The 26,574-nt window shown below is 35.6% G+C and overlaps 1 protein-coding gene across 6 annotated transcripts in view; it reads left to right on the top strand.

Moving 5' to 3' along the window:
- Positions 1-26,574, top strand: part of astn1 (astrotactin 1) — a 486,347-nt gene that overhangs the window by 254,835 nt on the left and 204,938 nt on the right. For all 6 annotated transcript variants that reach the window (XM_038300459.1, XM_038300458.1, XM_038300457.1 and 3 more), the window contains one exon: positions 26,101-26,205. In XM_038300459.1, the coding sequence (XP_038156387.1) occupies positions 26,101-26,205 (105 nt within the window). The remainder of the gene's footprint in view (positions 1-26,100; positions 26,206-26,574) is intronic.

Genomic DNA, 26,574 nt, shown 5'->3' with positions numbered 1-26,574 from the left:
CCACACCTTGTGTCTGATTAAAACTTAAAGACAAAAATCATATTTTCTAAAGTAAGGTTCTTTTAGTTGAGGAAAATATTCTTCTTGTATTCCTGCTGATTATATCACAGAAGCATACTTCAATTGGTAAAAGTTTTTCCCGAGTTACACATTTGCTGATGCTAAATCTGTGGGTCCATATTTGTGCAAAGAAAAAAAAAGATGAGCCTTTGTGCTTTCCTGTCATATGAAACCATGAAATATATCTTGCCACCATTGTTTGCAAAAATCTCATTTTGGATATCCTTTCACACTACATTTTAAATAGAAGACATTTGAGCTAAAATGTATGAAATCACTGTTGGTTAAGTATCCAACTTTTTTTCTATTAATATTTGACTTGACATTTATGCTGAAAGGTTAAGACACAAATTTAAATGCCAATTGTTCAAAACCTAGCTCCTATCCATTAATATTACATGCTTATTGGTCCAGAATTCATTTTAAGCTGATGAATATCACCATATAAGTGCATTTTCATTTTTCAAGCCATGGTTAGATTTAGATCAACGGTTTCTTTTAGAGGTATAAGATTTTTTTAAATTAGTAATCTATTAGCCAGTGCACATTGAGTTTTCTCCATCAAGGTCATCTTGTGAATTACTTTATTCTTCTGTCTTGTCATTTTCAACTTGCCCTTCCCTAGGGCTGAGCCTGTGGCCTCTGTGCACACTCCCCTTGCTACCAGCCTTTAGATATGTCAGCACTGAGATGGCACATAATCTATATTTTATAAGGCCTTGATATAATTGGTGGCAGTGAGGGAAGGTCATGCCTTCAGGGGCCTTATTCTTTCCCCTATTGGTTTCCAAGACGAACTGCTCCAACAACCACCCTTTGGTAGAGATTGTGGATTGGAACTGATGAGGAAGATTAGGCAGCCAGTGCAGTGTCACTGTTTTGAGACAAGTGGATTTAGAGTGTGCTGAATGAGCAGGAATTGCTCTGCATGTATTTACTTTGAAACCTGTGCGTGGGTTTTGATTTATGCAGCACGTATACACATTCTTGAGTTTTTGAAGCACAACAGAGGTTTTGTATATTTGACTAATCTTTGGTCTCGGAATTGTGGGAATAACCCTTTCACTTAGTTTGTTTTGGTTGAATTGAAATATATGATTTAATTTGAGTCATCTTAAATATAATGTTTTTCTTTTTTTATATCATTAATTAATTTGTTTTTTCTCATATAAGTACAAGTTTGATTTCCTCACCCTGCCTCTAGTTCCTTTAGCATCAAACTTGATTAGGATGCACCAGCTGCAAGACACTCAGCATATCTAGGTTGGCTCTGGTTTGCATGACATGGATATCTGTGCTGCAGTGCACTGTGCTGAGTTTAGTTTTACTGAGTTTTTCCTTGCTAGACAGAGTCAGTGGTGCGAGATCCTTGGATTGGCTAGGTCTACTAGCCTACCTTAATAAAAAAAATAGATATTCCAACAAGTTTTTCTTCAGGTTTGGTGGTCAGGCTTGTGTCATGTTGGGCTTTATGCTCAAGGCCCATATTGAGTTAGGCTGGATTCTGGGGCCAATCTATACTCAACTTTTCATCTCTTTAATTGATTGTCATCAGAGAAGTAGGTTGGATTTAGAATATGATCCCAAAAAGAAGTTGGCCTATATTAAACAAGACATTACAATATTATGCTGATGGAGTCAAGTGCACCCATCGTAGTAGTTTCAATGAATTGAAATATTCCTGTCTCTAACATTTCTAATAGAATAGATTCTAAGAGAATTGCACTAAGCCTTTACTATTGTATGCATTTTTTTATATTGCAGTGCAGTTCATATTACCACAATCAAGAATATTCTGCTCACTTAAGTCATTTTCTGCAGTGTAGTTCAGATTACTTTTGCAGTGCATTCATAAATGGTATCATATTTTTCTTTAAACAACAGTGACCATTTTTGGATGCAAAGTACTGCTTTGAACAATATATATATATTATACTTATATACTGAAAATATACAATATGTGCTGCTGTGGAAGTGAAAACATAATAAAAAAAACATTAAAGATATACAAGAAAATTAGCTGTGTCCCCATTGCAAAACTCTGTAGCAAACACTACAATATAGGATCTGATGGAATTTTCTGCGTTGACATAATGTGTTGTGAACTAATACTTTAAAAATAAACTGAATTGAAATTGAATTGAAATATCAAAAATTACTTTAAACTCTAACAAAATATGAAGCAATTAATTTCAAATACATGAGCTCTCTTGGCATTTATATGTGATCATGATTCAGCTGCAGCAGGGATTTTAATTTATGCTACTTTGAGAACAGATGATAAAGTACATCTAAGACCCTTTGCCCCACCAGCCTATTTATCAGCAGCTTCTGGTCTGAGCTGTTCATCCTCAAAGGTTGGTGAAGGGCATCTAGAGCCCATCATTTTGCCAGTTTGTCATCACCTCTTTTCCAGCCTCCCCACTCTCCTTCCTCCTGGGAGACAGAATAAACAGCTACTGCTGGCATGTTTTCTCCTAATCCTTTTTTTTTCTTCTGTTCAATGACATCAGTCCGGATAAGTCACATGTAATATAAAACAGGATTTTATAAAGACCTTTTTTGCTCAGATTTCATACTTTGAGACACATGTAAATGACAACAAGCTAGCAGTCACACCTCACATATCCCTGTGCATTGACCCAGCAATGTTCTTTCACTTTAGCAGTACTTTTCATAGTAGAAAACTGTAACCCCTCATGTCGCATCATTTTCTGGTCTTCAATAGTTTCCAGCTTTGTCATTGTCCATGTTTCCCATTTCCTAAGTGCATCCCACTCTTCCTTCGTTCTCTTTTGCATGTCAGCCTGTATTAAAGTTGCTGAAAGTCAACCACTTTTGACAACATTCAATGCTCTTGATGCATTGGTTACTTTGAAACTGGTTACTCAGTGTAATGTAAACAAAACGATATTTGAGAAATACACCTTATGTAGAGTCTTTATGATATCATTTTGATTTTGATAATTTACCACAGTTTTATATTGTTTAATAACCTAATCTGCCTACAGATTTGCAGTATAGATATTATGAGTAAATGCAAGGGCGTAGGTTTGATTTGAACTTTGGTAGGGACACTATTGGTCTGGTGTCATTGGTGCTATGCAATATGCATGCCCTTCTTTATGCTCGATGTGAGCATCCGTACTGATAAGAGGAATTCATTGTTAAAAGAGAAAAGCAACATTTTGCTCCATTAATAAAAATGTTATAAGCTCTACACTCATTAGATGCTGTTTATCAATGTTTGAAGTATCACCGGCTCTGAAGAATGTGGAATTAGGACTGTTTTCCACTTTGAAAATGGTTTCATTTGAACAACTAAGAGAGAAGGTAAATACAGTATTTTCTTTTGAAGATATAGAATTGTGCAGAGTTAAACCCCACTCTAATATTTGTACCCACTATTCTCTCTCTGTATCAAGCAAAATAATACATTCATTAAAATATTAACTTCACTATAAAAGTTGAACATCTGGGCTGTAGTTACTCTGTGTCGCCAATTTCATGTATTTCATCTGGGGCTGAAAAAATGAATCATATTAATTGATTATTTCAATAATCGTCAACTAATTTAGTAAGTGATTCATCATTAACTGGAGTATAGAGACTTTAAAACATACAGTAATATAAATGTAAAATGTGCCTTTCCCCACAGAGCAACCCACTTAGATAAAAGTCTCAAGGGATATTAGATTTTTTATTTTTTTTACTCAAAGCTGAATCCCTTCTTAAAAGCAGCTCATCTGAGGTTCTTCTGTTATGGTGGTTTAGCTCACAATCTGAACTGGGAATCGGAGCAGAACAGGTCTTTGTTGTCTTTATCTCTCAGCTCCCACTCCACAACACATTTGATAGAAGGATACTCACTCTTTACTGGTAATGAAGCAAAATTGTAAAAATAAAAACAAAAAAATGAAAACAGTAATATCCACTAAATATCAGTAAAAAGGAAACCCTCACATTTTCTCTTTTTGTTGGCTGTGGCTAAGAATCAGAAATGTTGATGGCTTACAGCCTTTATTTGCCCATTTTTCCAGCAGTCTTCAGAACTCCTGGCTGACTCAGAACATTTCGTTTTATAAAAGAAAAAAAAAAGGTTTTTGTTTTTTAGTGTATATGATAATCATTTTGTTTATTGGGACTAGTTTTGTAGCCTAATATTAATTGTTGTAACCGCTGCATTCTAGTGTGAATAAATTTTCAACGTTGTGCTCCAAGCACACGCTGACTAGAAAACAGCCAATCAGAGAGAGAGAAGGCGGAACTTAAGGCAGAACAACCAATGAGAGTTGAGTTAAACAGCGCAGCACAGTTCCATGCACTGCTACATGAAAGGGACAGGAGAGACCAGGCAGAGGAGCTGCGAGAGGAAAAGAAGCCACTGCTGCAACAACTGCTGCTGTAAATTATACACATGTTGCTCACATCCAATTATTGGTAGGGACAATTAGGTCGGTTCAAAATTTTGGTAGGGACATGGCCCTATGGTCCCTATGCAAACCTACGCCCATGAGTAAATGTGGCTATATTGTAATTTACTTAGTAATCAGTAGAACTAGAAAAGCCTATACTGTGAACATTCAGTCCATTTAATATTAACAAAACTTAAAAACATTTTTATGCTTTAAAACCCTGTAGCCTGAAAGTGCCACAAAGGTTCAATAAAATCTCTGCATATAAACAAGATAATGCTACTCACGCTGCAGTCTCATATATTTTTGCAGTGAGCAAAAACCAGAGGCGTCTGCTTGACATATTTAATGCTCTATGACATCTAATGGCTAGGTTAAGGGAGCTTCCATATACGTATATTGATGCATGTAGACATTAGTGATAGGTCGTGCCCATAAGCTATGACACTTTAAGCCAATACTCTGTAGCGGATTAGAGGAGCAGTCTCTTTCTGAATGGGAGCTGGCTCTTCCCCACGTTCTGCTCAGTACGTTCTACAACAGTGCAAATCATTCCTTTTTTTTCTAGTTAGTAAAGCAAATGTACCGCATCTGAAAAAGCAACATGAATCATACTTTAAAGATGTGTGTTTACGTAGGTGTTTTTATTTTCCTTTCTATTTTAGTAGGCCGAGGTAGAAATTAATATGTGTTTTCTCAAAAAAGGGTATGTAACAGGAAAAAAGATTCTGAAAAAACTTATTAAAGGGATACAAATCTAAACATAATGTGTATTTTAAAGGAATATTGGCTAAAAAGTACTTAGGAAAACTTCCAAAATAGTCTACAACAGAGGTCACCCCCCTGCCTGCTAATCCAGACCAACATGATTTAAAACATTTATAGATTACCGCTTGTTGTCCGACAACAATGTCTAACATCACTTCTCCTGTTAATATGGTAAAGCTGCCCGGAGTGCCGAAACAAGGCTACACATGATACCAATAAGCCAATGAGCTGTCAGTCTGGGTCGCTGCTGCTAGTTACTTTTAGACACAGCAGACAAACCTGTGGCAAGCTGGGCGATTGTAAGGAAGGAGAAGAAGACTGGAAGACCTTCGGTGATCTAGTGACAGAAAAGTGAAATGGTGTCCTCAAAGATGACCCTGCACATTTTGTCTATGTTTTGCTCAACCTACTGCTATAAAGCAGAATTCCCCACCATGAACATAATCAAAAGTAAAAGCTTAAGTGCTTGAGAATGGCTTTGTCACCATTCCAACCCAGGTTTAAAAGCCTCGCAGGGCAACCTTAAAGCCCACTGCTCTCATTAAGCTGTAAAAAAAAAAATGGTCAGTTCAGGTGTTTTATAAGATATGTGAATCAGGAAATTGTCTATATACCAAAATGTTTTTTTATTTTATTTTATTTTTTTTCTACTTAAAAATGCAATGTATAAGATGCATTAAAACCTGCTTTTTATTTCAGTGTTAAATTCTGTTTAAAGTAACAGATTATAATTAAAAATGACCTTTACTGGTTGACGAATTTCTGTAAGCGGACCCCACTGATTTTTAATTGGTTACCCCTGGTCTATAAGATAGCGGGTAGCATACATACAAACAGAATAACTGACTAAAACAAGATTTCTTTAATTGGTTATTATTCACCTTTACAGCATAATGTCTATTTGGCTTATAGTTGTAGCTTTAGAAAATGTCCCTCAGAATCTCTCTAATATATAAACATATTTGTGCTTATTAAACATTGGCGTCCCTTTATAATAGTCTCTCTTTACAGCTTAATTGCAATTTGCATGAGGAAGTTGAATTTGGCCGCTTATTAGCTTTGCTTCCCAATAACTCTGTCTAAAGCCCTTGCAGCGTAATTCACCAATCTTGACAAAACCACTTATTTTGCAGCTAGAACTGAAAATAACTGTTGTGGCTTAATTATTTTTTTCAATGTTTAATGAAAAATGCCAATAGTAATCATATTTAGGAAGGTGTTCAATTAATTTCTCTACACTGATTAATTGTGTGGAATTGCTTTAGCCACTGCTTGTGTTTAACATCAGTTTATTAGCTGAAAACATTGAATGACAAAATTCGCTGAAGGCATGCTACCAAAGCGGGAGCCTCAGACTGGAAATCCTGGTGAGAGTCCTTGTCTGACTTGTGGCCTCCTGAAGTCAACATGAGCGGAAGGTTTGTTTTAGACCAAATGGGAGGTTGGAGTCCAACCTTGAATGGATAAATGAGGATTCCTTTGACATAGTGCTGCACAGGCTTCTCTGTCAGAGACTGTGAAGTTTGGGTTGTTTGTCTTTAGAAGTAGGTTAAGGTCGTCTGGACCTCATCACTTACTGTAGTTTGGACCTTGATCCTTCTTTATACCTGACCAGCCTTAAAACATCCACACAGTACAAAATGTCATGACCTAACATTCAAACCTCTTATTTCTGCTTAATTCTCACATTTTTTGTTGTTGGTTCGTTTATTTCCCAAACTTTTTTCTTACCGATATACATTTATATATTCATGTAAACGAAAGATATTCTACTATTTTTCAGGATAATTCAAGTGTCCATGAGAAACATCTGACTAATTTAGTTAGTGGTGGCATCAAATAGGAAAAACTTAATAAACAAGTGATATTTTTCTAATTGAGAAAATGTAAAATCCAATGAAATAGAACTTGTAAGTATGTGCTTTCTTTTTGCTAACAATGGGCATTTTTTTTTTTATATTTGATTAACTTTTAACAGTTTAAGCTAATGGATTCGCCAAAACTTGCAATGTCAATGAGTAATTTGAATAATCACCACTTTTTTTTCACTCATTTTATCAATATCCTTTATATTAACACAAACACACCTGACTTAGAAAAATAACTGGAATGTCAGCTGTCTGTTTAAGTTGTTGTGTTTATTTTTAGACGTGGGAGATCAAAGTGGACAGCTCTGCCCCCTTAATTCCAGCAGAATGGGGCTTTTGAGGTTAACAGCAAGGCAGTGATTCATAGTTCAGCCCAAAGTCCCTCTCTCCCCAAGTCCCTCATAATTAAAGTTGAAGCATATGGCATTGTGACCACGTAAGCACAGAGGTATCTGCTAAGCTTGTCCGGCATTCTAGTCTGGTTCGGCAGGGATGGTAGTCAGTTTCCTTAGTGGAGCTGAAATTAAAAACATGTCACCTTGAGCTGTCATAAGCTACAGCTGGCAAGCTATCATCATGTCATCTCTGCTTATTGATAACTTGTTTGACTGTGTGGTCTGTTAGAGGTTAGGTTTGTACCGGCTAGTCTGACATTTGTAATTACTTATAGTGACGCTCAAAATTATTCATACCCCAGAAAGATTAGGTTTGAATTATTATCAGTCATAAAAGAGGCGTATTTCTAAAACAAGCAAGGAGAGAAGCAAATTTAAAAAGATAAATGTAAAAGATATATCAACGCTGTGTGGTGGAAAAAGAACAGGCCTGCTTTTGCCTTTTCTGTTTCTGCATTATATTAAAAAAATATGTCAAAAATTATTTAACTACTGTTGTAATTAGTTGTTATATTTGCCGCAAGCCTTTTATTTTTCTCCAGTGGTATTTGGAGTAAAGTTCCAAATAGTTGCTCTATATTTTTACATTTAGACCAATGTGGCTTGGTCAATGATGAATAAATAAAATATATTGTTTTAGGTCTAACCCAATCCCCCTGATCTTTTCATTATGTAGTGACATGTAACTTGTTATTGTGGGGATTTCTAAATTGTCATTAGTTTAGGTTTGCAAATCTAACCCCGACTAATCAGGAAATAGGGTTGCAAGTTTAGATGCATATTTCGCAGGAATTGGGGAAGCTCTTTTTATTTCCATCTTTTTTAATTTTGGGTAATGTTGACATGTTAAACTATTTGGTTACTAAAATGCACTTAAAAATAGAGAAGAAAATGAGTACTAAAGAAATAATTAATTTTACCATATTGGATGGCTTGCCTATGTTCATTAATTGGATTCAGAAAAATATTCTCACAATTTAATGCAAAGTTCTGCTATTTGGCTTTTTAAAGTTTGGCTTAATAAGTTTTTTTTTTTGGTTTTGTAGCTGTAAACAGAGATGATAAAACATTTGAAACATATAATTTTTTTCTGAACAGGACCAACACATTTTGTTTTTCCGCACCCCAGAAATATATTGAACAATAAAATGAGTCATATAATGTAAAAAATAAGTAAATAAAAAATACTGCGTACATTTTAAATTGTTTGCTTGTGAGCTTTTGACTTTCCATTTACATTAAATATAATCTTACTTATTATCTGTTTTTCACAGTTGGAAAGACAAGAGAGTATGTAACTGAAGTGAAAGAGGTGTATTTATAGTTACATTTCAGAAAATAAGTTTCAACAATAGAGGACAGACAAGCAAATAAGCATTAGGACTTTTATGTCTTGTAACTGTTTACAATGAGGAGTTTTTTTTTAAGGGGGGTTCTTAACTTCTGTCAGACAATGACATGCCCCTGCAATAAATTATCAATTTATTTTAATGCTTTGCTAGTAATGCCAGTAAACAGGAAGGCCTCTAAATGGATTAAAACATCCCCATTGTCTCTTTTTAGTGAAAACATGTTCTCAATATGCTACCGCTTTTACGGACAGACAAGTAAAGGCCTTAAGCAGGTATTATTTCCATCTTACCACCATACCAACAAAAAAATCCTTGAGCTGTATTCTTAAGAAAAAAAGGTCTTTCAGAATAAATATTGCACAACTTGAAAATATGGGACCCAGTTTGCTGTAGGCTGACAAAAGGAGAGCTTGCTCTGTTGCATTGCATAATCATGAATATACAAGTGCTGCAATTGTGGATGCGGCCAATTTCATCAAATAAAAGTTGCATGAAAGTCACTACAGTCTCTTAATGTGGCAGATCAACAACTAACAGGGACTTTATGTGAGAACATGGAATTTCTGGGCATAATTTAACATGATAGAAATGGCTGAATTATATGTTAAGCACTTTATAAAAGTGATTATTTCATACCAAGTATCAGTATTAGCACCTTCTTACCAATGAAGGTCGAGCTTCTGCAGTTTCTTTTTTTTTTTTTTTTTGTAATTTTCCTCCCAGAGAAAATTATTTTATCCCATACTTTATGTTGTATTCGGTTTGTTTTTTTTTTATTTTTTTTTGCACAGCCTTGAGGTGATAATTCTTTGTGTTTCATAAATTGTCACATGAACTGCCCAATATGGGTTTTAGAAACTACACATTATTGAAGTTGCTAAAGTGCTTCTAGAAACTCTCCATGTAAAATCCTGCAACATCAATGACTCATTATAATTCCTTTGAAAAATTTTAACCAGTCTGACAGTAATGAACTTTCTCTATAAAGTTCCTTGAGATGACATGTGAATTGGTGCTATAAATAAACGGAATAAAATAGAAAATATTACTGTATCTGCTGAAAGAAACTCGGGTTGAAAAACCCAGACTGATTTGAAAAAATAATACATTGGATTATATGATACTTTTGTACTTTTGAGACAGACATAAAAAAAAAAGAAGATTTTTGAAAACATGGCCATCTGTCTTGCTAAATGTTAAGTAGAAAACATTTTAAACAGTAGACCTTAAACAGCTGTTGGGGGTTTTAAATAAGACATGCTGACTTGCAGTTATACGGATTAATAAGTTGAGGTTGGAAAACAGGATTAAGGTTTGTAGTTTTAATAAATGTTCCATGTTCTCTGAATTTTAGCTTTTTAAATTTTTTAAAATTAGCTTTTTATAGTTCTAAAATGTATTATAATTTTGACCAAACAATTTTTGCTGTTTTTTTTTTTTTTTTATCTTATTAGAATGGTTCTTATATCTTGGAATTGCAATGTTGAAACATGTTTCAAATGTTTAAACAAATCTTATTTATCTTGTACATGCTGAAAACAGGTTTTTGCTAAAGTTAGATGAATCATGTTTTTTTCTATTAAGTTTCACTACAGAACTCATTACAGAAATGAAGGGTCTTTGGTTGACCGAGGTCTGTAACATTTTTTGTTTGGGCTTATCGTAAGTCTTCTCTATAGATTCCTTACTTAAAAGAGTATGAGGTATTGATAAAAAAGTAAACAAAAAAAGTTTACCTCTAAAGCTTAGATCTAACCCTTCTCGGGAATATCTGCTCATGTTTCTGTGACTTAAAAATTTTTTTATGTTTTGATCAGGTTTGTCAAGAAGAAGCGTAATCAGAGCATTGGTAACTTTCATTTAGTTTCCTTATTTGATTAGAGGACGTGTTTGCAAGATAGCTCTTCTTGTTAAATCCTCATATTTCTCAGTTTCCTCTTTTTCATAAGAAAATCATTCATTTCGCAGACTTATCCAGGAGTGAAATGGAGCACAGACGTGGCTGGTTAATGGAGTTCTATGTGCCGTAAGATTACTTTCTTACCTGAGCTCATTGTCATGAATCTTTTTTGGAGGCAAATGACTAAAATAACAAACCACTTCCTACCAAACCTACAGACAGAACTATTTAGACGAGCTGTTGTTTCCGTCGCCTCCGAGCTGTCACTGTCAAGAATCGGCAAGCTGTGCATTTGTCAGGTATTCTGTGCCCTGCTTCCCAATGGGACGGAGGCACAAATGTTAACAAGAAAACTCAATTTACATTCCCCTAGCAGTTCATTTTGAACAGCAGCAGTAATGGTACGACTTTTTTTCTCTCTTTTTCCCAATGGAAATCACAAGTAAGATTGACTTTTCTTTCCTTTAATTTTTTTTTACACAGGCGTCTTTAATAAGTAAACTGCACAATGATTTTTTTCAGCATTCCCACTAAAATGCAGGCATCATTATGCAATATTTGATACTGTTGTATGGACTCCATTCATAAAGAGAATTTATGTTATGTTTAGCATTTAAATGTGGAAAATTGCTAGTCTTATTGCAGATCAATCATAAAGCATGTTGTGGTAAAGAAACTGCATGACCTGGTAAAGTTATAGAAAAAAAAGCTCATTATAGGCAAAAGTTTTTCATCTTTTAAAAAATGCACATTTATTTCTCTAAAACTGTGCTAGAAAAAAAGTGATGTCACTTTTTAATAAAATCATCTGGGTCATTCTCATTAAAATGTGTAGATCTTTCCCCCCCCCCCAGGATTTACAGTATTAAATTCTGTTGGCAAGCCATCTGTTTATGTTTTTCGTCTGATAGCCTGTGTCTTTATAACTGACTTCTTCCTTCTGATAGATGGCTTCTTTTAAATTGCAGCTCCATGAATAGCAGTTTAATGTCAAGGTGACAAAGTTTAGTAAGATTCTACTTTTGATTTATTTGTGAGATGCTTCAGTAATTGCGTAGTCAAATCTGGAAGAAGATTAGTTCTTGTTAGTACAAATTTAAGTAGTTCATCAGAAGTACTAAAATATATGATAATTCAGATGTACCAGGCAACATCAGTCCTTTCTGCTTGCATCTTGCTTTTTTTTATCCTTTTCATTTAATTTTCATTTCACAAAACAAATAGCAGACATCTCCAAGATCAAAACTGAAAAAAGCGCTGGGCTCTCTTCTCACCGGTTAAATTATTGTTTTTTTCCCCTTCTTTCTTTTTTTTATGTATTTGCATTAAAAGGGCAAAATACTCATCAATGTTTTTTTTTATTGTCTGAATTTATATGAAGTGTTTTACTTTCAATTACCTTAATATTAATTATTTTAGTAAATAATAAAAATGTCCTTTTTTATCACAGGGAAAATGAAAACCATATTATTCCCTTGACTGCCTGAAGGTTTATGGTTCAGTGCAACAATACATTGTCCACCTTATAAAGGAGAGTGGTTTTAATTAGGATTTGCTATTGGGTTCCCTTAGTATCCCTTAGGTTGGTGTTAGAGGTATGGGTCAGCTGAGTCTATTGTTAGCATATGACACAAAAAAAAAATAATAATAATATAAAAAAAAATAATTCATGGGCTTTAAGTAAACATAATGACAGTTTCTGCCAGCAGGAGAAACATGTCATTTATAGATCTAGTCAATTGAGTCAAGAAGCCAATAAAATGCTTCAATTTGCTGTTTTTTTGTTATTAACAATGCACTTTTCATTTTCTCTAGTTGATGAATGTGGCATTATTAATAGAATGCTGTATATCTTAGATTTTAGTTCAGACATTAAATATTGTTATAACTTCACTGAAATAGATTATTTTTGCTTGCTCCCATCCTCGTGGTTTTATTTTTTTATATGAGGTATTTTTAAAAGCCTTTGTGGGCCACAGCAGCTGTAAGAGACCAAATAAGTGCATTTAACATTTTCCTAGCTGCTTTTTCTAATAACAGCTTCTGAGGCTTCACAAGAAACAGTAAGACATATTTTGGAGAAAAATAATAAGCTCAATATGAACGAGGAACTATTTTAGACGTTTCTCTTCCATGTTGAAGTCCTGGTGAGGACTTTTTAGTTAAAATACTGTTTTTTTTTTTTGGTGTTTGTGTGCTTTCCACATCCACCATTTCTTTTTTTAATCCTAATAGGTTATTTTGCTTTTTTGAGATGTTTTAAGAACAGTTGTGTGTAGCTACATCAATGCATTCAGCTCATAAAAAAGTATCCTTGCTTTGTTACCGTGGTTTTCTTCTTGTGTCCAACATACAGTTAGTTTCTATTGCTCCCTATATCTTTAGTAAGTTTTTCCCCTTAATCCACCCAAAATAAATATAATTTGCCTATTGTAGACCAATGTACCATATATTTATCTTACTTTGAAGAGTCTCACATGTACAGTTTGGTAAATATCTTAATCACTATAAAGATTAAAAACCTGACTTTTTTTCTAATCTTCACTAATATTTAAATATCATTGTAGTTCTTCCAATAGAGTGCAGGGACATGTGAATGTGGGCCATTGTTTCTCTATCCACAGTAGTACAGTTATTTCCTCAGATATGTTTGTATATATTTATGGCACTTTAAAGTCACTTCAAAATAATGTTTCACTTTAGAAAGTTATAGGGAATATGAAATATTGGTTACTGGTCTAAGAGCCGATGCAAAATAAAGGGTTGCAGCAACAGCTACAGTAATTATTGGGGGTGAATACAGGAGGAACATTTTGAGAGAGACATTATTGGTTTAATTTAATTATGCATTCAACATATATCAACAAAGTTTTTTCCCTCAACTATTTAAAGATAAGTAAAAAGGACTTTCTAACCTGAGAAAATGCTTGCTAAAAGCAAAGATCAGTTTCAAATGAGCTACTAAAATTGTTTTTTATTTAAGTTATTTTTCTAATTTTGTATTTTTTCAGTTTTGTGATGTACTGTTCGCACCATGTAACTAACAAAAACACCGTTCAAACATCGTGCGTTGTTCTCAACTGTTCGAGTTGTACAATATATTTTATGATACCATTATGTACATATTGTTAATTACTGACACCCAATATGAAAAAGATGTGCGCATGGACACACATGTCTACTGAAATGTGCATTGCTTCCTAATAAAAAGTTAGTAAAAAAAAAAGTAGCTAACAACTCACTGCCCCCAAATCCATTCTCACCATGGCATTACATGGTTTGTTTTTGTTCATTTGCCTTAAGTTCAGTCTCCTAAAAGCCGAGATTCCTATAGTTCAATTATTCAGTGGTAAAAACTAATTTTAAGGCACACCACGGACTTTGTGACCTAAAGAGTTGATGCATATGAGTTATTTTAAATGATTCCTCAGGCCAATATACAGCACTTACAATATATAGACACTATCAATGCTACGATCGGCGCTCCCCTCCTGAACTACCGCCCATGTAAGTTGGGAGAAGATGGACCATCGTTGGCCAGGTCATGTGACCTGGAAGAATTTATTACTTTATGGCCACATGCTCTTATACAGGTGCTGGTCATAAAATTAGAATATCATGAAAAAGTAGATTGATTTCAGTAATTCCATTTAAAAAGTGAAACTTGTATATTATATTCATACATTACATACAAACTCATATATTTCAGATGTTTATTTTGTTTAATTTTGATGATTACAAATGACAACAAATGAAAATCTCAAATTCATCATATCAGAAAATTAGAATATTACTGAAGACCAATAAAAACAAAGGATTTATAGAAATGTTGGCCAACTGAAAAGTATGAACATGAAAAGTATGAGCATGTACAGCACTCAGTATTTAGTTGGGCCTCCTTTGGCCTGTATTACTGCAGAAATGCGGCGTGGCATGGAGTCGATCAGTCTGTGGCACTGCTCAGGTGTTATGATAGCCCAGGTTGCTCTAATAGTGGCTTTTAGCTCTTCTGAATTGTTGGGTCTGGTGTATTGCATCTTCTTCTTCACAATACCCCATAGATTTTCTATGGGGTTAAGGTCAGGAGAGTTTGCTGGCCAATTAAGAACAGGGATACCATGGTCCTTCAACCAGGTACTGGTAGCTTTGGCACTGTGTGCAGGTGCCAAGTCCTGTTGGAAAATGAAATCTGCATCTCCAAAAAGTTGGTCAGCTGCAGGAAGCATGAAGTGCTCTAAAACTTCCTGGTATGTGGCTGCGTTGACCCTGGACCTCAGAAAACACAATGGACCAACACCAGCAGATGACATGGCATCCCAAACCATCACTGACTGTGGAAACTTTACACTGGACTTCAAGCAACGTGGATGAAGTGCCTCTCTTCTTTTCCTCCAGACTCTGGGACCTTGATTTCCAAAGGAAATGCAAAATTTACTTTCATCAGAGAACATGACTTTGGACCACTCACCAGCAGTCCAGTCCTGTTTCTCTTTAGCCCAGGCAAGACGCTTCTGACGCTGTCTGTGGTTCAAGAGTGGCTTGACACAAGGAATGCGACAGCAGAAACCCATGTCTTTCATACGTCTGTGTGTGGTGGTTCTTGAAGCACTCACTCCAGCTGCAGTCCACTCTTTGTGAATCTCCCCCACATTTTTGAATGGGTTTTGTTTCACAATCCTCTCCAGGGTGCGGTTATCTCTCTTGCTTGTACACTTTTTTCGACCACATCTTTTCCTTCCCTTCGCCTCTCTATTAATGTGCTTGGACACTGAGCTCTGTGAACAGCCAGCCTCTTTAGCGATGACCTTTTGTGTCTTGCCCTCCTTGTGCAAGGTGTCGATGGTCGTCTTTTGGACAACTGTCAAGTCAGCAGTCTTCCCCATGATTGTGTAGCCTATAGAACTAGACTGAAAGACCATTTAAAGGCTTTTGCAGGTGGTTTGAGTTAATTAGCTGATTAGAGTGTGGCACCAGGGGCCATCAATTTTGAACCTTTTCACAATATTCTAATTTTCTGATATGATGAATTTGAGATTTTCATTTGTTGTCATTTGTAATCATCAAAATTAAACAAAATAAACATCTGAAATATATGAGTTTGTATGTAATGTATGAATATAATATACAAGTTTCACTTTTTAAATGGAATTACTGAAATCAATCTACTTTTTCATGATATTCTAATTTTATGACCAGCACCTGTATAGTCACTGGCTTTTGCTCTACTATTTTTCCACATGCTCAACCACTGGTTTTTGCTGAGGCAGGGAAAAAGTTTAAACCTTCTTAGGAGGCTAAACAAAGAAAATGTGGAAGGGATAATGCCCGAGGAAAAACAAGAGTGGATCTTAGAAAGGAGTTTGTTCGTTGCGCAGGCTGAAATAAGAAGCTTGATGTAAAACTGATTCTCTTTTCTTAACTTTATTAATAGAAGGGTAACTTATCACTTTGCCCCTAGTATACAGTCATATATCTTATTATTTTGATGTTTAGTAGAAGCAAAATATGGGCAGTTACAGGTATAGCATCTAGGGGTGTGCAAAATAATCGTGATGATGATGCATCGTGATTCTAATTTTCGTGATCTACTGCATCGATTCTTGATGCCAAGAATCGATTATTAATTTAAAAAAATTAATAAATAAAATTGCATGAATGGTTGGCGAACATCAGCCAAAAACAAGTGTAATACCACTTCCAGTCCAGTAGATGTCGCTGCAAATGTGTTGACGCACGCTGCCTTGTGTCACAAGCATTTCCCGCCACGGGATACTGTGCCGAGTCATTCAAAAACAAAACATGGAGGAGAAAATATTGCAATGCATCGCAATAATTCAAGTATCGTGATGCATCGTGATAGAATCGCATCGTGGCCTGTGAATCGTGATTCGAATCGAATCGTGACTTCTTTGGCGATACCCACCCCTAATAGCATCCCTAGTGGCTAAAAGTTGCACAGTGTGCCTTTAAGTGTAACAATTTGTGAACAATGAGGAAAAATTAAAATCACCCTTTTGATTTATTTATTTTGACAAAACTGGCAATGCTCAGTTTAGGAGCCAGAAATCGAATGTATATGTCAATAATCAAATAAGATGGCATACTTCCTTATAGAGAATCAAAACTCCAAAGGCTCACTTTGTGTGACAAACGTGGTTTTAATTTAAATGTGCTTCTTTGAAAAATAATAGAAAATTTATATACTATATATTCTTCCTTTTAGAATCTCTTGCTTAGCAAAGTATGAAAGAAAGTTTGTAACCACACCATGACACACCATTATCACAGAATACAAAAACCAGGGAAATAAACAGATAAGTCTAGAAAAAAAATGTAGTGTCAAACTAACTATCCTAGAGCTTGTTCTCAGGACAGGGCTAAGAAGAAAAAAACATAGCTTGATCCTATATCTGTTATATTTACGAATAATAACTGTTCAGGTTTATTGTTGTAACCTGTAGCATTTGCATTGCTTAGCTCTGTATGTCAAGTTGTCAACATTTTGTTTTCAAGTGAACTCAAAGGTGACAATTTAACCATCTGTAGCTGCTGGTGGAAAAACATGTTACGCTGGTAAACTTGACACATTTGAAGCATCAGGCTCCAAATAGAAACAGCCTGAAGCTTCTCATGATATTGATTTATCCATAACCGCTAAGAGGAATGTGAAACATTATGATGACAGTTTGTTTATTATTATTCTATCAAAAATCAGAAACTAGAAGCAAGAAATGTTACTTTAAAAATATATGTAAGCATATTTGATCTCATAGCATCTGTGATTCATAGTGTTTTCAAATTGTCAAAAGCTTTAAGCAAAAGCTCTAACTTGCAGCACATGAAACTGTGTTATAAATGCTCAAAATTATATTTATAGATGCAATACAAGAAAGGTAAATCAGTGAAAGCCAACTCTCTTCTGGAGAAACTACAACATTTAAATTTGTTTAGCCTTTTTACTCAAATAGTTTGATGGTTTCTAAAGGCATGTTTGACAGGCATTGCTGTTTCTGTTGGAAAAACTCTTAAAGCAGTGATCTGTTTGACACGTTCCTGTTACTTTAATTATTCAACATGTCAAAGAACTTAACTTACTAAGGTACAAATGTTTGAGAATAGAAATAGCTCCAAGAAGAGGGGAAAAAATCACCTTGGTGATTATTGAATGGACTTGGAGAGAAGATGCTGAATTGCGAAGAGGTACAGTAAGAGGCATGGCGATGTTCTGACAGCCATATTTGTTCTGTCTGTTCAGCCACTTAAAAGAAAATGATCCTTATTTATTCCGTGCCTTTATCTTTTTCACAGTATGGTTTTGATGACACATTTTTTACGCTTTCCATTTCTGCAAAAAGAATCAGCTGTCTTTTGGGGCAAAGCCCTAAAATTGCTGCTTCTCTTAGAGTCCCGGGCAGCAGCTGTACTGGGAGAGAAAGTGAACTTGGGATGTTTGCAAAGTGAAGTTCAGTCAAATTAATCATTCTGTCAGACAATGAGAGCAGAGCACCCCAGGGCAAAAAGGGAGACAAGGCCTTTCAGTAAGAAGAAGAATATGCTGTGCTACTGTATATGTTTGGGGCTTGTTATTCATTTTTACTAAAGGAGGCGGCGATGGGGAGGTGATGTAGTGGTGCGCTTTCACTTTCTCTGTGCTGGTGAAGATCTCTACTGGTCCGGGGAGCCATTTCCCATAAGAGGGGATAAATGTGTGCAGCTGAAGGTGAGGTCAATGCAGGAACATCACATTTAGAGCCTTATTCATCAAGTTCATCGGTGGTGTCAGGCTTCTGCCAAATGCTGGATTTTCTGAGCACTCTTACAAAGAAACTGTTACTCGGTTTCAATGCATCTTCACATCTGATTTGTGTCTGTTAGAAACTTGTTTATCTTCCAGAGAGAAGCATACTGCTCCTTAGCTGCAGTGTTAACAGAATTCCTCCAACTTCCATTCGACTTAGAGCAGTAATCTAAACCTTTACATAAGTGTCTGAGTTAATTATACACGCTTTCCGAGGTTCATGTTAATAACTGATTCTTTAATTATAAGCTTGTCCCCCTGAGTCAATCATTTCTTGAATGAGTACATATCAGCTCTTTGTCCTAATGAGGTCCTTTCAGCCTCGCATTTCTTAGACAAGCTTATAACGAGTTCAACATTAGAATCCCTGTCATAGCTGATGTAAGAATAAAAAAATAGATATTGCAACTCCTTTAAAGAAATACTTTAAAACACTTGTAAAGTTCTTTCCTGAAAATTAACAAGCCCCACAAAAGCCCTTTCTACAATACTCTCTTGTTAAAAAGTACAAAAAATGTAATTTGTAATCAAATCTTACTCAGAGATGTTAGATATATAACAAATGAAATATACTACCTCATTTTCACTGAAATTTTTATTCTCTAACTATTTCATTATGTCACTAGATGTGGGTAGTTTCACATCAAATAGATTTAACTAGTGAAATGAATCCTAAAACAAAACTATTTGGGAGTTATTGCCTAAAAAAATGGAAAATAACACTTATTTGAAACAGTACTGGTCAGAAATGTTCAGATTACGTGTATGTTTCCTTATTTTTTATTTTTTTTCACCTGTCATACCCATTTTAAAAAAACAAACAAAACAAAAAAACTATCATGCTTAAGTGTATTTTAACCTAGGTAGACTGACATGATGAAAAGATACAATAGGAAGGTTTTATTGACATGAAAATTAGTGTTTTGCACTAAGACCCCAGGGGAAGAGGTCAGTACTGAAGGAAATTGATCTGGATGAGCTGGAGGATCTAGGTTATGGATGTCTTTCCCCCAAGAGTCTGATGCTTGCTATGTAATGAAGGTTGGAGAATGAAGGAAGTCTAGTGAGAAAAGTATGGAGAAGGGCGTAAGAGTGTTGCTGTTCGGCTGGAGAGCTGGAAGGTCTGTTGATTTGGACTTTAAATCTAGAGTGTTGAATGATGATAGGCTAACGTGAGGCCTAGCAGCTGCGTTGATTGGCTGGAGCTCATGAAGGGGCAATTGAATTTACGCCTGGGTTCATTTTTAGGAAGCATAACTTCCACAATATTCATCATGAAAATCCTTCCTTTCATTTCTGCCAGTGCCTAAAAGCTTTAACTGCAAGGAAAACATTCAGATTTGACAGTTCCCAGGTACAGTGAAAAAATAACAAAGCCAGCAGCAAAGCAGGTTGCATGTTTTCCTTTTTCTTAACCTCAATTACCCACAGTTTTTGGGAGAGGGTATTTTCTTCCATATATATTGCTTGAACAGCTGTTATCCTTTTGAATGTGAAACTATCTGTTATGGCTATGGAAATATACTCGAATATGAATGGGTTTTCTTATAAAGGCATAAATAATACATGAGTTAAAACTGGGCAAACTGATTCTGAGTATAGTGTTAAGGTGAAAAAATGCTTTGAAGAGAGCAGCCAGCAGTCAGCTGCATTGTGTTTGCCAACATTACTCCGCAAACACAATGCTTGCTCTGATGCAAGCCTTGAGCTCATTTTTCTTTAACTGTCTGAATATTGTTAAGATCTTGACCATCTGAAATAATAGCAAGACTGATCTGAGACAGGGATGAAGAAAATTTTCATCTAAATATAAGAGGATATGAATCCCAACTACTGATTCTACTCTCAATCCTATTAAAACAGTCATTGTAATTTTGTTTGTTCACATCGCAGCACTGTATAAACATATCCACTATATGGTGTGATGATTTTTTGGGGATATCTTGAGTGAAACGGTTCAAAAGGAGGGCGGACCTCGAACAATCCATCTATCAGTCCTCACTAAATTCTGAAACTCGTCAATAGAGAGCTATGAGATCAATAGAGCTATTTTATTAGCAGATCCAATGTTGTTTCTAGATCTAGAGTCCTCTGGTTTGCAGATATTAATCACCTGTAAATATATTTCCAAAGAAGCCCATCAGTATAATGATATTTTAGTAATGGTTAATTCTATCTTTCCATCTTGTAGATCAACTTAACAATAAATGGTTCTTGGTTGCTGGTGCCCATCTCTTGAGTCATTGAGCAAGAGCTTCTGTATCCTCTGAGTAGGTTTACCTTTCATTATAATGCACAAAGAGACACACTGGTGAAACAACCCCCCTTACACAGATTTAACACTAAGGGCAATTTCACAAAGACTATTTCATTTATCTGCAGATTTTGGGGCTTCTGGTAGATGGTAGTTTACAGAGATGCAGAATCATCCAAGGCCAGGATTCAATCTCCCAACCTTCTTGCTGTAAGGAAACAGTAAACTGTATCATCGGATTTGTACAAATTCGAATTGTCCTATTTTATTTTATTTTTTTAAAGAAAGTAGAATTAATAATAATAATATGAATAATCTGAATAATAATCCAATACAGTCTTTTGGATAAGCTGACAAAAAGTGACCATATTCATGAAATCTTTTGGACCAAAATATAAAGTACTACATTACATCCTTCCTCATTCTGCTGGCTACTGATACATCTTTATTTTTGTGACACTCCTACAAGCCAGCACCCACTGCTGAAAATGGCAGACTTCTTTTTCTTTATTCATCATCATTCGTCTCCCTTTCACTTTCATACGGTACATGTACCTTTAAAGCTCTCATGCATCAATTTATCTCACTCACACACACCCAGAAAAATCTTTGAAACACACACACAAAGTTCTTATCTTTTACTTCCTTTCATGTGTTTTCTCCATCCCCTCTTTCATTTCTGTGGTTGGAGGACGGCTGTCTACCACCAGCATCATTCAGATCCCTTCTGGATGTGGTTCTGAACACGGTGGGGGCAGTCAGAGTGATATATGGCCGTAATCCCAATGCTGCAGCATGACACGGCTGTCAGTTGCCATGGGAGACTACATGATTTATACTCTGCTGCTGTGCTTATGGTTTGATAAAAGTGACGTTAAAGGTCTGTTCCTGGACCTGACAACATTATTCGCTAAGCCATACCATAAATGGTGCATTGGAATATTTTTCCCTTTTTCCAGCTATCATCATAATACAGGTTTCATCTTTTCCCTTCACGTTTGGTCCAGTTCTACTATTTTGAATCTTAGTAAAGGCGGATTTGTCAGTTAAAGTTCTCAAAAACTTCTAGTTCTCTCCTTCTGTCATTAATGATTAGGGTCAATTGTTCCTGTCATCTGACATTGTGGGATGTGTTTCATACACCGCTGACTTTGATTTTAAAAGGTCATTGGTCAAAGCAGCGCAGAGCATGTATAACATCTGAGGGCTGAGCTGTGCATCAAAATGAAAAACATTTATACACAGATGGCTACTTCAGGCTGAAGAAATGGGTATTATTGATTTTGGCGGCAAGAATATTGTTAAATGAGACAAAATCAATACAGATAATTTACAAGGCTGTAAAAGAAATACTGTGTTAAAGCAACATAAGATATATGCCAACGTATTTCATATTGTTGTTTTGAGGTATTTACGTGGTGATATAGCTTCACAGAATACAACGATTTTTTTTTTTTTTAGCAAAATTAGGACTCACGATACAGGACAAAATGAATTATGCAAATAAGCTTTACAAAGTCTGTGATTTTATTCCCTCCAGAAACGCTTTCACTGAAAATAAATAGGATGCTAATCAGTATACTTTAGCATTATGATTAAACTTTCTAATCCCTGCACTAAGAAAATTAAACTACTAATAATTTTCTGTTGCAAAAAGAATAAAATTTTCATTCTGAAACGAAACATGAAACAGATTAAAGTTCACCCTTTTAAGCATTTATAGCTTGCTGGAGAATATTTCCATGCTTTTTCGTGTTTAGCTTTGTTTTTAGTCTTTAACATCTCATTAGGGAGTGATGTGCAGCAGCTCTTAACGCCTCCACATAATCATGGACCATTAATTTTTGCTGTCTGCAGTCTTATCCAGATTTGGTAATACAATGTCAGTTTTAGAATTTCCTCTTACCAAAAAAGCAAAAAAGAGCAATAAAACAAAATATTAAAACAATGAAGTAAAAGCCTACCACCAAATAGGTATTGATTAAACCAATTCAGTGCACTAAGGTGAAAGTCAAAGGCTAGATTATTTATTGTACCATAGACTATTGTACCATTTAAGACTTTCATTATAATCATGTTTGAATAAAAATGTATTTGATAAAACTACAAACTTCGATGTGACTCAGGAATTTTATGCGGTAGACCAGCTTCAGTTATAATGGTTCTCTTAATGTTGACATGCCTTTGCATTTAGTTCAATTATCATCTAGTTTGTTCTTTTAAACCTTGGTCTATGTTGTACGGGTTTCTAGTGTGTGTAGTGTCAGTTTCTGTGGAAGTTACACTCATTAAAAGTCAGGGTATTGGTGGAATTGACCCTTTGGCTCTCTGCTGCCTGGGCTGCAGCATTTCACCTGCCTTGGTGAGCTGATGTTAGTCTTAACAGTGCAAGTTTCACATTTCCACAGCTCTTTCCTCTTGTATATGTGGAAATTTGCATTAATTTTAAAGACACTGTTTTCTGCGACTGTTACGCTCATTAAAACTAAGGTTATCGGAATAGTTCCATAGTCATTTTTTGTTTCAGTTTAACCATAGTCTGTGCTGAAATGTGCTTGGGAGAAAGCCCAGATGCCAATCAAAGACCATTATGCTTACTTTGTATAAGCGTATTGGTCTATTTTTCAGCATAAACGTGACTTTTTTTAGCGTTACGGCCAGCAACGCTGAAGTACGCCAGCAAGAACCCTGACATCCACCTCCGTATAAATACAGTTGTGCCTTAAATATGAATAAACTTTGTGATGAAGTACAGGAAAGTCACATTGTTACAGTTTAGAGATAAACATGTGAAGAAGTTTAGTAGGTAAGTGTAGTTAGCTAATTAAACAATACAAAGAAATGGAAACGTCAAGGACATGGTTGCCCTTGGAAACTGATATGCCATGCTAGGAGACCTTTCAGCCAAGATGGCCATTTTGGCAGTGGAGATGTGCCTGAGGGGTGACAAGCTGTTAACCAAAAACATGTTTATCGTGTACAAGCATATGCAAGAATGCAAAAATAAAAGGATGCACTATTCATGTCTTACTACTGTTTGCATTAAATGTTTTTCTTTGTGCTTTATCACAGTTGGAAAAAAGCGTTCTTTTTACACCTCTGCTAGTAGATGCTTTGTTTTATTATATTTTATTTGACTCATGATCACAAGCAAAAAAATCAAGCCTCTGGTCAGGTTATCTTTTTATGGTGTATGCTCAAATGCCCATAAGTTTGATGAACAGTTTTCCTGAAAGATAGGTAAGAAACACCCAAGTCAATTTTTTTATAATTGCATATGAACCAGATCAACCCACCTGCTCTAACGATCCTCAGGGGGAATATCTACTCTATCAAATGTGTGTGCACTAGCCCATTGCCCTCCTGAACATCTCCTTTCATGGTCTGTCCTTATCAACCAAAGAATAACTTAGCAGTACTTATTTACATTTTAAAAGTCTATTATCAGAGCAATGAGGCTACAATGAATGTTAAAAACCAAAGTTCACTGGATACATAAACACTTCTTATGTGTGCACAGCAAGTGAAAACTATGAAACACAATTCCATTTGGTGAGGAGATCATAAAGCTTTGCATTTAACCAACAGATAAGATGATCCTCTTAGAAGTCAAAGCTGAAAGATAATTGTCTATTATACCTTCAAGCTTGATAACAAAAAGACATTTGTTATCGTTGGATATGACTGTGGCCCTTTAAGAGGCATGTTGCTGTCAATGCAGGCAGAAGATTCTACAAATAATCTATTTTAGGGATTAACTACCATACAAGGCATGATTCTATTTTTTATACTTAAAGCTATTCATTAATATTTGCTTAAATAAACTAAAAAATGGTATGTTAGTAAGTTTGCGGTTCTAACATGACAATATATGAAAGGTTCAAAGGTATAGTGCCCTGAATCTTTGAATGAGATGAGCTTTTTGTCTATTTAACATTACACACTTGCCATCTATTCACTCATCTACGTCAGATGTTATAGATGTTATTTTGATTTAGTCATGTTCTGTCTTTATAGTCTCTCATGTAGATGAGAAACTCTCTATCTAATACCCCTTTGATCTAACACTGACATTATCCGTGCTTCTGTCTCATGTCATCTAATATAGTATTTAGTATAGTACAGCCCTCCCCCATTTGTATCGTGTAATGTAAACCAGAATGAAAATATGCCTCCAACCTTTGATCTAAATCTTCCCCCACTATTGAAGAGTAAATATAACATAATTGTGAAGCTTAGAATCTTTTTTTTTCTTCTTCTTCTTCAGAATTTACCCATGGGGGTAAAACTTATAGCCTGACTTAGTCCTACTCAATTCTAGTCAGAATATGAGTCTGATACTGCTCCATAGAGCTGTGATTATGGGGCGTGTTTCGAACGAACCAGGTAAAAAATGCCTCTGCACTCAATTGGATAGACCTACAACCAATAAGAGCAATGGAGTGCGTGACGTATGTTAAAGCTACAGTGTGTAATAATTACAGGAATATACAGTCAGAAAGGCAGAGCCAACAAACTAGCGATTGCGAGATCGCCCATTACGCTCTAAAGTAACTACGGCAAGTTGAGAGAGATGAACTGAGACGGTACTGAACAATAGATACTAAATACTACTATAGATACTTATAAATACTATCTGTAAAATGATCTATGTAAACAAACCTCATCACTTGAGAAGGTAGGTGATGCGGATGTCGTGGAAGACATTTTGTCCCGTAACGCTCGCCGTACTGTTGGGGGGGAGAAGCTGTGGGGGGGGGATGTTCATGTTGCTGCAGTCTGCAGTCTGGACGTTAGATGTCACTGAAAATTACACACTGTAGCTTTAAGTGACGCATAGTTGTTGTCAACAAAAATCAAAGCGTGCAGTTGCACGCCTAGAATAAGATGAGCCTTGATCGCGTTTCTCTGTTCCTCTTTTAAAATTATTTTGCTGTCGATATCTTCTAGAACAGACCTAATAGCAGAATCTACTCACCTCAACTCTCCAACGGCAGCCATTGTTGTTGTCACCCAAGCGCGCTTTGGTGACGTGGTTGATTACGTTACTGTTGATCATCTGTCCATCATCTTATAAAGCCTGCCCTGACAATTTGATCGGCCCACCAGATATTGTGCGAGCATACTCGCGCTACTATTGAGCAATGCCAGACCGAACTTCCCGACCTCAAACGTTGTGGGCGGGACTAAGTTTGGAATGGCATCCAGGCTATAAAACTTACTTTAAATCTTGCAAAAATATACTTCTGGTATCCATTTTTACATGTTTGCATTGTTTTCTATCCTACAGGTATGGTGAACTACAGCGAGGTGTCTGGCTATCCTCTTGTCCAACACTGGAGTCTACGTTCTGTGTTGTACCATGTCAAACTTAACCAGTGGGTCTTGTCTCAAGGTAGAGTACTTAATTGTGTTGTTATTAAGCTACTGACAACCTATTTCTATGCATTAACAGCAGACACACACACACACACACACACACACACACACAAAAAGCCAAATTTTACATTTCAGGAAAATTTGACAACTTACCTAAGGACCATTATTAGCTAAGGAGTACTCAAATACAATACACATTCAAACTTGTTGAAGGGAATCTGAACATTTGTCAAACAAAACCTATCAAAATACATACAAAATGTCCAATTTCAACAATAGGCAGCTAAATGAAAATACAATAAATAGATGCTTTAAATGAAAAACACATACAGCTACACTAATGCAACATTATTGTCTTAGCCACACAAGCAACCTTTCAAATTAA

The sequence above is a fragment of the Cyprinodon tularosa genome, unplaced genomic scaffold (genome assembly GCF_016077235.1).
Source record: "Cyprinodon tularosa strain WSP-4 unplaced genomic scaffold, ASM1607723v1 ctg45, whole genome shotgun sequence".
NCBI classification, from domain to species: domain Eukaryota; kingdom Metazoa; phylum Chordata; class Actinopteri; order Cyprinodontiformes; family Cyprinodontidae; genus Cyprinodon; species Cyprinodon tularosa.
The sequence above is the reverse complement of the archived record's forward strand: the minus strand, read 5'-3'. Positions and strand labels throughout refer to the sequence as shown.